We start from the raw sequence: 13213 nt of genomic DNA on the forward strand, positions 1-13213 counted from the left end.
GAGCCCTATTCCTTGCTCAGTGTTGGAGGCGTGCATGCTCTGGCTGCTGGAACGTGCACCTGCCCAAAGCCGGCTCTTGGCAGCACTCCTTCGTACAGGCTGGCACTGTGCGTTGCAAAGCTTTGGGTTTTAGCAGCTGGGAGGTGGTGAAAGGGAGTGGGAAGGAGTTGCCCGGGCTAATGTGAGCACAGCCACCCACCTTTGCTGCATGCTCTGGGCTCTGCACTTTGTAGCCCAGAGGGAGCTCGGGGTGCCCAGGCGGGTTTTCCTGGCCCACTTGGCTGCAGCTCGGGGTGCTGCGAGTGAGTCTGACGTGCAACTGGAAGAGCTTTCCACTGCTGCTTCGAAACCCATCAGCCTCGGACTTCAAGCAGGCTGCGTTCCCACAGGGAACGCCAGGGGTGGGAAGAGGAAACGACTTTCAAGTCCTGTTTTCCTGGATTTTTTGCTTTCAGTCACCCTAATCCCTCACTGCTTGCTTTGGCTGTGTGATGGGGGGGGACAGCCTGGGGCAGGACAGGGCAAAGCCTACCCTCTACCAGGGGCGTTTGGTGCCTTTGCAAGGCCAAGCCTGTGTGGCCAGACTGTTACTTGGAGGAAGCAGCCCTGCTCCACGAGTACCTATGTAGATAGTTTAAGCTGTTGTTCAAAAACCTTGCGGTAGCTCCTTTGTGCAGCTTCCTGTTGTTGACATTAAGTTTTCTTTGGAAAAAAAAAAAAAAGAGTGACTTGAGAATTTCTTCCGCTGTTATTTCTCTTATTGTGCTAGTTCCCCGCTGTTGCACAAGTTACATGAAGTGCAGATGCTTCCTTGCAGGGCATTCACAGTATGCCCTATAGGTTGGGCCTGAAACTGAATTGTAACCCGGGGGGAGACAGCTAACGCTCAGTACGTTGACTTTATACCGGGTCCCTGTTGGGAAGAGGAGGAGTGGGGAAGCTGTGCCTACACTGGGGACCTTCTCTGCTCTTCTGGGATGGAGCTGGAGCCAGGCGGGAGGTAAGTTAGAGCCTTAGAGCATGTTGCAGGCTGGGAGACTACAGCCAGCCCTTCTGGGGGCTACTGCTGCTCTCTAGAAACCTTTCAAGGTCAAGACCAGTCTATTGCACAGCTGCGGCTTGCTCAATCTCTTGAGCTCCAGCCTGGCTATACGCCTATCCAGCTAGCTGTATCCCGCCTCTCGTTTTACTCATAACTCTCGTAGCAGTGCAGCTTTGTAGCCTGGGCTTGGTCTGGAGGTTTCCTTGCCTAAAAGCCTGCAGCAGAAGGCCCGAGGGGCTGAACGCAGTGTGTTCAGCAGGGGTCGGGCACAGCACCCTTGGGCTGCTGCCGTGCTTTCCAGTGCCCGGCTACATCCTGTTTCCCCAGCCCTGCAACCCCTGGCTTCCCATCTGGTCCCTGGTGAAGCCATCCTCTGTGCCACCGAGGACTTGGCACTGCTCGGGGGCCAGCGCAGGTCCCAGGCAGCGGCTGCAGCCCCGCTGCCACCAGCATGGCCAGAGGATGGGGCAGGGACAGCTTGCACTGGCACAAAAGGGCCTCACCCGGCTTCCACAACAGCAAGCAACCGCAGAAGAGTGAGATGGTTTTAGCTCCTGAAGGAGAAGTCAACAAGGGCAGGAGACGAGACGTTGGAAGAAATCGTTATTGGCACGGTTGTTTCATTCACAACACATCAAAGCTCTGTCTCACTGGTTTCAGTAGGCAGAGGTGAGGGGCTATTTTACAGTACAAGGGAGAGCCTGCTTCACTTATTTCAGCCCTGTAGCATTAGCTCAGCAATATACTTATGTGCTTTAAAAGAAAATCAAAAGCTCTTTCACTATATTAGTGTTGGCAAATCGCATGATTCCTCCTACACTGCATTACACTTCCCCCAATAACAAAAATTAAGATTACTTTTACTTCCTTGCCACCTGTGGCTCAGAGAAAGCTTCAGTTGGCGTGCAAGTTCGCCAGATACCGCCAGCATCTGCATGAGCTCCCTGTGGCAGACCTGGAGAACATCATCTGTCAGTCCCAAAGTAATACACCAGCTCGCAACACGCAGCAGCACCCTTGCCAAGGCATGGCCCCGAGCTGCGTAGCCATGGCCAAAGCAGTTTGCCCTTCCCAGCGTGCTCCTGAATGCTGCAGGACATTCGATCAAAGCTCATGGAGCTCCAGACAGGCCCTTCCCTAGGATCAATAACCCCAGATTATACAGCAGAAAAAGAAAAAAAAAAAAACATAATTAAAAACATCAGCAGCTGAGGAATGAGTGGTTTAAAAAGCAGCCGAAAGAATGGAGCAGAGCAAGCGATGCAGAAAGGACGTGTCACAGGCAGGAGGGGCTGTAGGCAGCCCCGCATCAAGTTCATCAGTATTTTGTCACTAATGGGACTACGTTTTAGCCAATTCAAACAAGGCACACGCTCTCTGCTAACAGTCAGACCCCCCAGCCAGGGGTGCACCGGCCACGCCTGGATTTGCCAGCAGCCTCCGTCTCTGCTGCCCCACCAAATCCTTGCTCCCAGCGCAAAGCTACTGCTTCCCTCCCTCCCAGTAACAGACTGGGCTGGAAGGGGTCCGGGCTAGCCAAAGACCACGGCACAAAGAGGCCAGCAAGCCCCCCAGCAGTCCTTTGAGCAGGGAGTGCCCCCGGCTGCGACCCACCAGGAGCAGAGGGCTTGCAGACGGCAGCTGGCACCAGTACAGGACCTGCCACCTCCAGCTCCATCATACAACTAAAAAAAAAAAAAAAAAAAAAAAAAAAAAAAGATAAAAAGCTTTAATAAAGTAACCTCAACTATCGTCTCTTAGAGTGGGGGCTCTGCGCCCAACCCGCTATCGGTTAAAAGCATCGGGGACTCGGGATTATTTGTGGTTTGATCAACTCAGCAGTGATGCACGAGGCCAGTTACACCCTCTTCCAGTATTGCTCCGTCCGGGGGATGCCGGCCACGATTTCGGACTCGATGCCGCAGTGGTCCTCTCCTCGGAGGATTTTGGAAGAAGCCTGGAAGGACACCAGGGCACGTCAGTTCCCCTGCCTCACCGAGTGCCCAAGGAGACCGGGGAATGGGGGCAGCCCCCCTGACACCGATAGCTTGTGCTCCTCACCGTTATCCCCCCAGTCGGTGTTCCAGGAGTTAGCAGCCAGCAGTAAGGGGGTCCCGTTTTCAACCCCCCAGCCCAGGATCCGGATCGCGTGGCCTCCGACCTGCTCCCCGGACACGTGCTGGTACACCCCCTGCAAGGCAGCACCAACACATCAACAGCTTTCCCCCTGCAGAGAGCTGCCAGCTTCCAAAATATTCGATATGAAACCCAGAGCCGGCTGTGAGAAAAGGTTTTTTGGTGGTTTTTCTTTTGGGGTTTTTCTTTTTTGTCTCCTATTTAAGCGGAACCTCCTATGTTCCAGCTCGCACCATTGCCCCTTGTGCATCATTGGATGTCACCGAGAAGAGCCTGGCTCCATCCTCCTGACGCTCACCCTTTACATGTTTATAAATGTTAATAAGGTCACCCCTCAGTCTCCTCTTGTCCAAGAGGATCTTATCCAAACGCACTCAGTCCTCGTCTTCAGCATGACCCCATACGGTATGGGACGTGGCTCTGGCCAGTTTGGGCCAGCTGTCCTGGCGGCATCCCCTCCCAGCTCCTGGTGCACCCCTTGACTGTGCGTAAGCACTGCTCTGCAACAGCTAGAAGATCGGTGTGTTATCAGCATCCCTGTCATCCGAAATCCAGAACCCAGCTCCATACCAGCAATATTCTGTGATGAAAGGCTAAGCATGGAGAGAGTATCAGGCTAATGAAGAAAAGCCATCTCGGAAGAGACCGAACCCAGGAGCGGGCCCCAATGAATCAAGACAGAGTGCCACTTCAAAGAGGCGAGACTCCCACCGTGGAGTTTGGGAGTCAGCCACGCATCCCCAGCAAAGGTTCAGTGGGTTTAGGATGTCGTGTAGGCAAGAACAGTTTGTGCAGCACAGGCAGTTCTGAGGGAGAGAGGTGCTCCATTTTGGATAGAAAAGCAGTCCTTGTTCTATCAAAAGGGAAAATTGCTTTCCCAGAGCAATTCCTCCTTCTCAGCCCGTTGCTCTTCTAGTTCCTTGCTTTTGCCCTTGGTGGTGGTATCTTGAGGAAGTCTCTGGTTCTTAGGGTACCCTTAGGCTGCACTTGCAGGAGGCCAGCAGCGCCTTCCAAGGCCGCTGCAGGTTCCCAGGCCCGTTTCCCCGGCTGGCAGGCATTCTCTGCTGCCAGGTTTTAGGAGCCTTTTGCATCCTCTTTTGCTTTTTTGCCTTTTCCCCAGTTGGGCCAGGTCACCTTTGTGGCTCCAAATGGCTTCTCATCCCCCAGCCTCACTTGGGGACCCGCCACCCGCAGCCATTTCCCCATCAACAGCAGTCGTCCCCAAACCCACTTGGCGGCGCGGACAGCGGGAGAGGGCTGCGTTCACCCCCCCCGCTGACCTATGCAGGAAGAAGTGGAGGCAGAGGCTTTGCAGGGTGGAAAAGTCATAATTTATTCCTGGGGTAATTGTGGCTGCCACCCCCAGCCCGTCCCCCAGGTGAGGCCCGGTCGCTGCTCAGTTGCGGGGCCTGGCGTGGCGGCCCGCGTGGTCGCCAGACCCGGCTCCTCCAGTTGACCCGACCGTAGCCAGGCGATGTACTCGGCTATGTCGTCGGCGTCGGGGTACTGCAGGGACCGTGGCAGCCTGTGCCCGTCCTGCTCCGAGTGCCAGGAGCGGCTGCGGACGAGCCGTCGTGCTTCGGCGGGGCTGCGCTCCTGCGCCGTGGCGAGACGCTGCGCGAGCGGTAGCTGGAGGGGCTCCTCTGCCGCTGCTGCTGATGCTGCTGCTCCGCTCCAGCCCGCGTTGCGCTGCAATCCCGGCGGGGCCGGCGGGGCGAGGCGTCGTGCTGGGCGGGCGGCACCACGAGTGCGATGGTCCCAATACGCCCGCGGCACAGTGGGCAGGTGGCTCTTCGAGTGGCCCAGGGCAGGATGCACCCCAGGCAGAAGGAGTGCCTGCAGGGGTCCACACGAGCCGTGCTGGACAGCCGGCCCAGGCAGATGGGGCACGTCTCGTCCCCAGGGGCCTCCTCCTCTGGCTGCTCCTGATGGTTCATGGTGCCTGCAGCTGCCGCGCTGTGGAGTTGGTTGTCCCCTGTGGTAGGCTGCCCCGGGGCCAGGTGGTTATCAGCAGCCTCTGGTCCTCAGCACCTCCGCTGCGGGTCGCCGGCAGGACGTCGACGCTTCGTGTCTCGCTGGCTTCACCTCGACGCCTCGCGTGCCACCAGCAGGACTACTACAGAGAGAACCAAGAAGAAAATATTCCAGCAGCAAATATACGTTAGCTTTCTAGGTTCAACAAAGTTGTCTGTAGTACTATAGCACTAAATATTCTTAGTATGGATTACAAACATTGCTATTAAAATGGCAAATATGATAGGTTACAGTGGGCAAGACCCTACTTAGGACAGATGAGGTACATATACGTAGATATATTTGATGACATTACCGAAGAACCTCGATGGCTAGTGTGCAAAAAGAATGGCTTTGCGTGTGCCTCGTGCAACACCTCCGCCTCGCTCCTTCCAGCAATGGCACGTCGAGCTCTCGAGTACCACCAGCCGGACTGGCCGCAGGCGCGCCGCTCAGGGCTCTTATAGCCAGCCACCTTTTGTGAGGCCGTAGGGCGACAGTGACTGTGTGGTGGCATCACAAGGGTGTCGAGGTGCCCCTGATGTCAGCACCGCCAGAGGTCTCCTGGCTGCGGTGAGACAATGCTGACGTGAGATGGCTGCTCCACGCTGACAGGAGCCACGCCTGCCAGGCTGGGGTCCAGGCCAGGAGGTCGGCCTGCGGCCTGGGACCTGCCCCTGGGAGCCAGGGATGTCCTTGACGTGCAGCTGGACACCCGAGCGTTGGACACATCCTGAAGAGAGCACGGAAACGACAAGTATAGAACACAAAATATGGAACAATAACCTGAAGGGAGTTAAGAAAGCGCTGTTAAGAAAGAATACCTGCTTTCTAATTCCCCAAAACGAGGCCTTGGAAAGCTTACGGGGCTTTTTGCGTTTCACCATTGAGAAGGACACGAGAAGAAAGTGAGGAACAACTTATCGCCTTGGGAAGGTGGAAATTGGCCAGAGAAAGTGGCAACGTGCATGAGAATATCTAGGGTTGTTTAGAGAAAACCAGGAACATGACCACCACTTGTCTGTCTCGCGAGGATGAGAGAAATGAACAGCGCCTCAATTGTTACATGAAGTGGTGGCGTTCTACGCCATCTTATGACCCTCAGTTCCCCATTTCAGGAGAAACCTGCTGTTCTCTCAGAAAACACCAGTGATGTTGAGAAAAGGCGAAAAATCTCTGACTGTCATATATCCACAGCATGAATGAGTAGGCCTCTTTGTCCTCCCATTTGAAGTCAGGCTAATAACATTGGGGATAGATACATGACCCTCAATCTCAATTCACTTTTAGGCTTATTCACTGAATTGAAACAAAATTTGAGAGATGTAGAAATTTTATGTGTCTTTAAAATCTAAACCAAACAAAAAGAAAAAACTATGGAAGAGGGACCTGAATGTCCAAAGTGGGGCTGGGGGGAGGAATGGCAGGCCACATTTGGGTTGTCAAATTCACCCACATTATTAATTGACATAATGCATGCTGCTCTTTGTCAAGTCATCCTGCAGCTGCAATAATTCATCAGAGAGCCAGGAAATGCTCCAAGTGAAGGTATCTTTATTTAGAGCAAACTCCGACCTGTTTTATTCTCTTCTCTCTTCTTTCTTTGCTTGTGCGGTGCGGTAGGTGGGATTGTGGTTCCACTCCGGTGTTTTGCCGTTGATTTTGCTTGGGCCGAGGTTACTTCCCTGGGCAGGCTCCTTGCAATGTAGTGAGGGCTCTTTGTTTTTCTCCTTAGGTGATGGCCATCGCCACTCTGGCCGCCTGCTATAACAACAAGCAGGTGTTCAGGGGCGTAGTGAAGATCCGGAAGGGACAAGCCGTCACTCTGATGATGGATGCCACAAACATACAGGCTGTCAAAGCCATCATGTACCAGTATGTGGAAGAGGTAGGTTGAGCAGCTTGCTTCGAGTCATTTCTGGCTGTTGCTGTTTCTTGTTCCTGTGTGGAATTGGCAGTCCCTTGCAGACCCACGAACCTGTTAATCCCTTTGTTTACGTCTCCTATTAGTCCATCACCAGGGCATGGCGATGCCTGACATGGTTTTGGCCTGGACCAAACTGGGTGCTTGACATTCCTTAAATATACCCTCGGTCTGCGCCTGCGTTGAGAGGCAGAGACCAAGGTCTTGTCTTCATTCTGGTCAAGTGCAAGATGAGTCAGCTTTCACAGCGTGAGGGCTTCCTCTCTCTGAGCGGGCAAGAGGACTGGTTCTTCTGAACAGGTTGCATCACCTCCCCGCAGACAGCTCCATGGTGAGCGCTCTTGTTTACACCGTGTCCGTAGTTGCACGCGAGTGTGATGCAGTCTGTGGTTCCACTTCATGGGCAGCAGTAAATGAGGGCAGCTCGTCTCCGGTTGTTAAGCAGTGGGACTCCTGGCTTTGGGGCGCTGTGGATGTTAAAGTTTATGTGGAAGGGACAGCTGGTGGGTGGACTCCTAGGGGAAAAAAATAATCCAGTGAGGGCTGTTAGATCATTCTGCATGTGGGAGACCCAAAACCGTGAGTTATTAGAGCTTCTTCTGCAGGCAGACCAAACCTATGACAAGGGACAGTGACACCTTAGCCTAGAGGAAGGTCTGTATGCCTCCAGAAAACTTCATGCAAGACCACGAAAAGAAGACCCCAAAAACAATGGCATTATCCGACTGAGGTGGCTGTCACCTGGTTTGGGGTGGGCTGGCAGCATGCCGGCAGTGAGTGAGGTTTTGCTGGGCTAGAGCCGCTTGCCCCAGCACCACCGCCTGTAGTCAGTCAATGATTGTGTTTGAGGCCCTGCAGCCCCATCTCCCATCACGGGGTTGCCCTCAAGAGGCTGCCTGGCTTAACGCACTTCTCAAGGGAAGCGGGCCCTGGCCCCATGCAGCAGCTGGGCCTTAGAATCACAGAATCACAGAGTCATTAAGGTTGGAAAAGACCTCCGAGATGATCTGGTCCAACCACCCCCCTACCACCAATGTCACCAACTAAACCATGTCCCTAAGCACCACGTCCAGCCTTTCCTTGAACACCCCCAGGGACGGTGACGCCACCACCTCCCTGGGCAACCCATCCCAATGCCTGACTGCTCTTTCTGAGAAGAAATGTCTCCGCATTTCCAACCTGAACCTCCCCTGGCATAACTTGAGGCCATTCCCTCTAGTCACAGAATCATCTAGGTTGGAAGAGACCTCCAAGATCACCGAGTCCAACCTCTGACCTAACACTAACCAGCCCTCCACTAAACCATATCACTAAGCTCTACATCTAAACGGCTTTTCAAGACCTCCAGGGATGGTGACTCAACCACTTCCCTGGGCAGCCCATCCCAATGCCTAACAACCCTGTCAGTAAAGAAGTTCTTCCTGATAGTCCTATCACTGATTACCTGTGAGAAGAGGCTGACCCCCAGCTCCCCACACCTTCCTTTCAGGCAGTTGCAGAGAGAAATGAGGTCTGCCCTGAGCCTCCTCTGCTCCAGACTAAACACCCCCGGTGCCCTCAGCCGCTCCTCACAGGACTTGTGCTCCAGGCCCTTCACCAGCTTCGTAGCCCTGCTCTGGACATGCTCCAGGGGCCTCGATGTCCTTCTTGTAGTGAGGGACCCAAAACTGAGCACAGCACTCGAGGTGCAGCCTCAGCAGAGCAGAGTTCAGGGGGACGATCACCTCTGTGGTGCTGCTGCTCCAGGGCAGTCCCCCACTGAGTTAACTCCTGAGGACCATGCCTTGTGCCCCATGATCTTCCTCTTCCGGGCATGTGTTTCCCTTGTTTAAGGAGCCCATTATTCCTCCTTCCCCTCCGCAGATCTACCAGAAGATCCCCAGCACGGACCCTTCGTCCAACAAGACGCAGCAGATCATCGCCTCCATCCGCGCCATGAGCCTGCCCGGCGGCCCCATGGCCTCGCGCCACCACTACTCCCCCATCTACCTGTCGTGCGCCATGCTGCTGGCCGCCCTCAGCTGGCAGTACCTCAGCACCATCTCCAAGGCCGCCGAAGAGTACGTCCAGGCGGGCGAGAACTGAAGGGCGGGCAGGCGGTGGGAGAGAAGAGATGGTCGGCGGACGGGCAGCAGAGGCGGGAGGCTCCTTGCCCCTGCTGGTGGGGACAGCCGGGGTGCCACCGGGCCCGCGGGCGGTGATGAGGACGGGACGCCGGTGGCCTGGAGCCCCTGTGGGGACAGCATGGCGTCGCCAGGCTCCGCTCCTCACCTCTCTTGCTGCCTGCGTGGCTGGTTGCAAGCACCAATCGGAGTCTTACTGTTTGCGGTTGAATTTGGATTTTGGTTTTTCCCTCCTTTCCTGTTGGATAGTTTACCTGATTACTACCGATTGGATTTTTCTTTTTTTTTTTTTTTTTTTTTTGGTTAGGATGGTTGAAATAGAAACTCCAGTTGCCTCTTTTCTTGCTTGAGATTTGAGACCCCTTTCCAGCTCAGAGCCGCGGGACGGGAGCCTTTTCTGGGTTTTGGCCTCCCTTTCTTACACAGCCCCTTTTCCCCACGTGGAGGGCTCTGGCTTCAGCCAGGAGGCACTGCATTAGCCAGCAGAAAGCTCTGGCCATCTTCTGGCCACCAGCCCGGGCTGGTTGCCCTCCTGGCACCTGGAACCAGGGGCGATCTTCACCTTTCTGTCGTTGTATTTGAGGAGGCTGCTAGGCTCGAAACGAGCCCTTTCCTTGCTCAGTGTCGGAGGCGTGCTGCTCTGGCTGCTGGAACGTGCACCCTGCCCAAAGCCGGCTCTTGCAGCTCCTTCGTACAGGTGGCACTGTGCGTTGCAAAGCTTTGGGTTTTAGCAGCTGGGGAGGTGGTGAAAGGGAGTGGGAAGGAGTTGCCCTGGGCTAATGTGAGCACAGCCACCCACCTTTGCTGCATGCTCTGGGCTCTGCACTTTTGTAGCCCAGAGGGAGCTTGGGGTGGCCCAGGCGGGTTTTCCTGGCCCACTTGGCTGCAGCTCGGGGTGCTGCGAGTGAGTCTGACGTGCAAACTGGAAGAGCTTTCCACTGCTGTTTCGAAACCCATCAGCCTGGACTTCAAGCAGGCTGCGTTCCCACAGGGAACGCCAGGGGTGGGAAGAGGAAACGACTTTCAAGTCCCGTTTTCCTGGATTTTTGCTTTCAGTCACCCTAATCCCTCACTGCTGCTTTGGCTGTGTGATGGGGGGGGGACAGCCTGGGGCAGGACAGGCAAAGCCTACCCCTACCAGGGGCGTTTGGTGGCCTTTGCAAGGCCAAGCCTGTGTGGCCAGACTGTTACTTGGAGGAAGCAGCCCTGCTCCACGAGTACCTATGTAGATAGTTTTAAGCTGTTGTTCAAAAACCTTGCGGTAGCTCCCTTTGTGCAGCTTCCTGTTGTTGACATTAAAGTTTTCTTTGGAAAAAAAAAAAAAAAAAAAGAGTGCTTGAGAATTTCTTCCGCCGTTATTTCTCTTATTGTGCTAGTTCCCCGCTGTTGCACAAGTTACATGAAGTGCAGATGCTTCCTTGCAGGGCATCACCGTAATGCCCTATAGGTTGGGCCTGAAAACTGAATTGTAACCCGGGGGGAGACAGCTAACGCTCAGTACGTTGACTTTTATACCGGTCCCTGTTGGGAAGAGGAGGAGTGGGGAAGCTGTGCCTACACTGGGGACCTTCTCTGCTCTTCTGGGATGGAGCTGGAGCCAGGCGGGAGGTAAGTTAGAGCCTTAGAGCATGTTGCAGGCTGGGAGACTACAGCCAGCCCTTCTGGGGGCTCTGCTGCTCTCTAGAAACCTTTCAAGGTCAAGACCAGTCTATTGCACAGCTGCTGCTTGCTCATCTCTTGAGCTCCAGCCTTGCTATACCCTATCCAGCTAGCTGTATCCCGCCTCTCGTTTTACTCCATACTCTCGTAGCAGTGCCAGCTTTGTAGCCCTGGGCTTGGTCTGGAGGTTTCCTTGCCTAAAAGCCTGCAGCAGAAGGCCCGAGGGGCTGAACGCAGTGTGTTCAGCAGGGGTCGGGGCACAGCACCCTTGGGCTGCTGCTGTGCTTTCCAGTGCCCGGCTACATCCCTGTTTCCCCAGCCCTGCACCCCTGGCTTCCCTCTGGTCCCTGGTGAAGCATCCTCTGTGCCACCAGGACTTGGCACTGCTCGGGGGCCAGCGCAGGTCCCAGGCAGCGGCTGCAGCCCCGCTGCCACCAGCATGGCCAGAGGATGGGGCAGGGACAGCTTGCACTGGCACAAAAGGGCCTCACCCGGCTTCCACAACAGCAAAGCAACAGCAGAAGAGTTGAGGATGGTTTTAGCTCCTGAAGGAGAAGTCAACAAGGGGCAGGAGACGAGACGTTGGAGAAATCGTTTATTGGCACGGTTGTTTCATTCACACACACCAAAGCTCTGTCTCACTGGTTCAGTAGGCAGAGGTGAGGGGCTATTTTACAGTACAAGGGAGAGCCTGCTTCACTTATTTCAGCCCTGTAGCATTAGCTCAGCAATATACTTTGTGCTTTAAAAGAAAATCAAAAGCTCTTTCACTATATTAGTGTTGGCAAATCGCATGATTCCTCCTACACTGCTATTACACTTCCCCCAATAACAAAAATAAGATTACTTTTACTTCCTTGCCACCTGTGGCTCAGAGAATGCTTCAGTTGCGTGCAAGTTCGCCAGATACCGCCAAGCATCTGCATGAGCTCCCTGTGGCAGACCTGGAGAACATCATCTGCAGTCCCAAAGTACTACACCAGCTCGCAACACGCAGCAGCACCCTTGCCAAGGCATGGCCCGAGCTGCGTAGCCCTGGCCAAAAGCAGTTTGCCCTTCCCAGCGTGCTCCTGAATGCTGCAGGACATTCGATCAAAGCTCATGGAGCTCCAGACAGGCCCTTCCCTAGGATCAATAACCCCAGATTACAGCATAAAAAGAAAAAAAAAAAAAACATAATTAAAAAACAACAGCAGCTGAGGAATGAGTGGTTTAAAAAGCAGCCGAAAGAATGGAGCAGAGCAAGCGATGCAGAAAGGACGTGTCACAGGCAGGAGGGGCTGTAGGCAGCCCCGCATCAAGTTCATCAGTATTTTGTCACTAATGGGACTACGTTTAGCCAATTCAACAAGGCACACGCTCTCTGCTAACAGTCAGACCGCCCCAGCCAGGGGTGCACCGGCCACGCCTGGATTTGCCAGCAGCCTCCGTCTCTGCTGCCCCACCAAATCCTTGCTCCCAGCGCAAAGCTACTGCTTCCCTCCCTCCCAGTAACAGACTGGGCTGGAAGGGGTCCGGGCTAGCCAAAGACCACGGCACAAAGAGGCCAGCAAGCCCCCCAGCAGTCCTTTGAGCAGGGAGTGCCCCCGGCTGCGACCCACCAGGAGCAGAGGGCTTGCAGCCGGCAGCTGGCACCAGTACAGGACCTGCCACCTCCAGCTCCATCATACAACTAAAAAATAAAATAAAAAAAAAAAAAAAAAAAAAAAGATAAAAAGCTTTAGTAAAGTAACCTCAACTATCATCTCTTAGAGTGGGGGCTCTGCGCCCAACCCGCTATCGGTTAAAAGCATCGGGGACTCGGGATTATTTGTGGTTTGATCAACTCAGCAGTGATGCACGAGGCCAGTTACACCCTCTTCCAGTATTGCTCCGTCCGGGGGATGCCGGCCACGATTTCGGACTCGATGCCGCAGTGGTCCTCTCCTCGGAGGATTTTGAAGAAGCCTGGAAGGACACCGGGGCACGTCAATTCCCCTGCCTCACCGAGTGCCCAAGGAGACCGGGGAATGGGGGCAGCCCCCCTGACACCGATAGCTTTGTGCTCCTCACCGTTATCCCCCCAGTCGGTGTTCCAGGAGTTAGCAGCCAGCCAGTAGGGGGTCCCGTTTTCAACCCCCCAGCCCAGGATCCGGATCGCGTGGCCTCCGACCTGCTCCCCGGACACGTGCTGGTACACCCCTGCAAGGCAGCACCAACACATCAACAGCTTTCCCCCCGCAGAGAGCTGCCAGCTTCCAAAATATTCGATATGAAAACCCAGAGACCGGCTGAGAAAGGTTTTTTGGTGGTTTTTCTTTTGGGGTTTTTCTTTTT

At 54.6% G+C, this 13213-nt stretch overlaps 2 protein-coding genes across 5 annotated transcripts in view; one reads left to right on the forward strand and one right to left on the reverse strand.

The window, feature by feature from the left end:
* Positions 1–13213, reverse strand: part of LOC118256537 (E3 ubiquitin-protein ligase Topors-like) — a 32377-nt gene that overhangs the window by 10804 nt on the left and 8360 nt on the right. The window contains exons 1-2 of one of the 4 annotated variants that reach the window (XR_007709379.1): positions 5508–5971; positions 4904–5294 (exon numbers count right to left, since the gene is read on the reverse strand). The exons of 2 other annotated variants lie outside the window; for them this stretch is intronic. The gene's annotated coding sequence lies outside the window, so the exon portion shown is untranslated. Of the gene's footprint in view, positions 1–4903; positions 5295–5507; positions 5972–13213 lie in introns of those variants that run through there. One more of the 4 variants, XM_050716984.1, reaches the window with a different exon arrangement.
* LOC118256545 (squalene synthase-like) lies at positions 928–11738 on the forward strand. The gene is made up of 3 exons (XM_035563627.2): positions 928–1000; positions 6927–7079; positions 8979–11738. The coding sequence occupies exons 2-3, from the start codon at positions 6930–6932 to the stop codon at positions 9198–9200; spliced, it is 372 nt and encodes a 123-aa protein (XP_035419520.1). The 5' UTR covers positions 928–1000; positions 6927–6929; the 3' UTR covers positions 9201–11738.

Source organism: Cygnus atratus, unplaced genomic scaffold (genome assembly GCF_013377495.2).
Source record: "Cygnus atratus isolate AKBS03 ecotype Queensland, Australia unplaced genomic scaffold, CAtr_DNAZoo_HiC_assembly HiC_scaffold_73, whole genome shotgun sequence".
Classification (NCBI taxonomy): domain Eukaryota; kingdom Metazoa; phylum Chordata; class Aves; order Anseriformes; family Anatidae; genus Cygnus; species Cygnus atratus.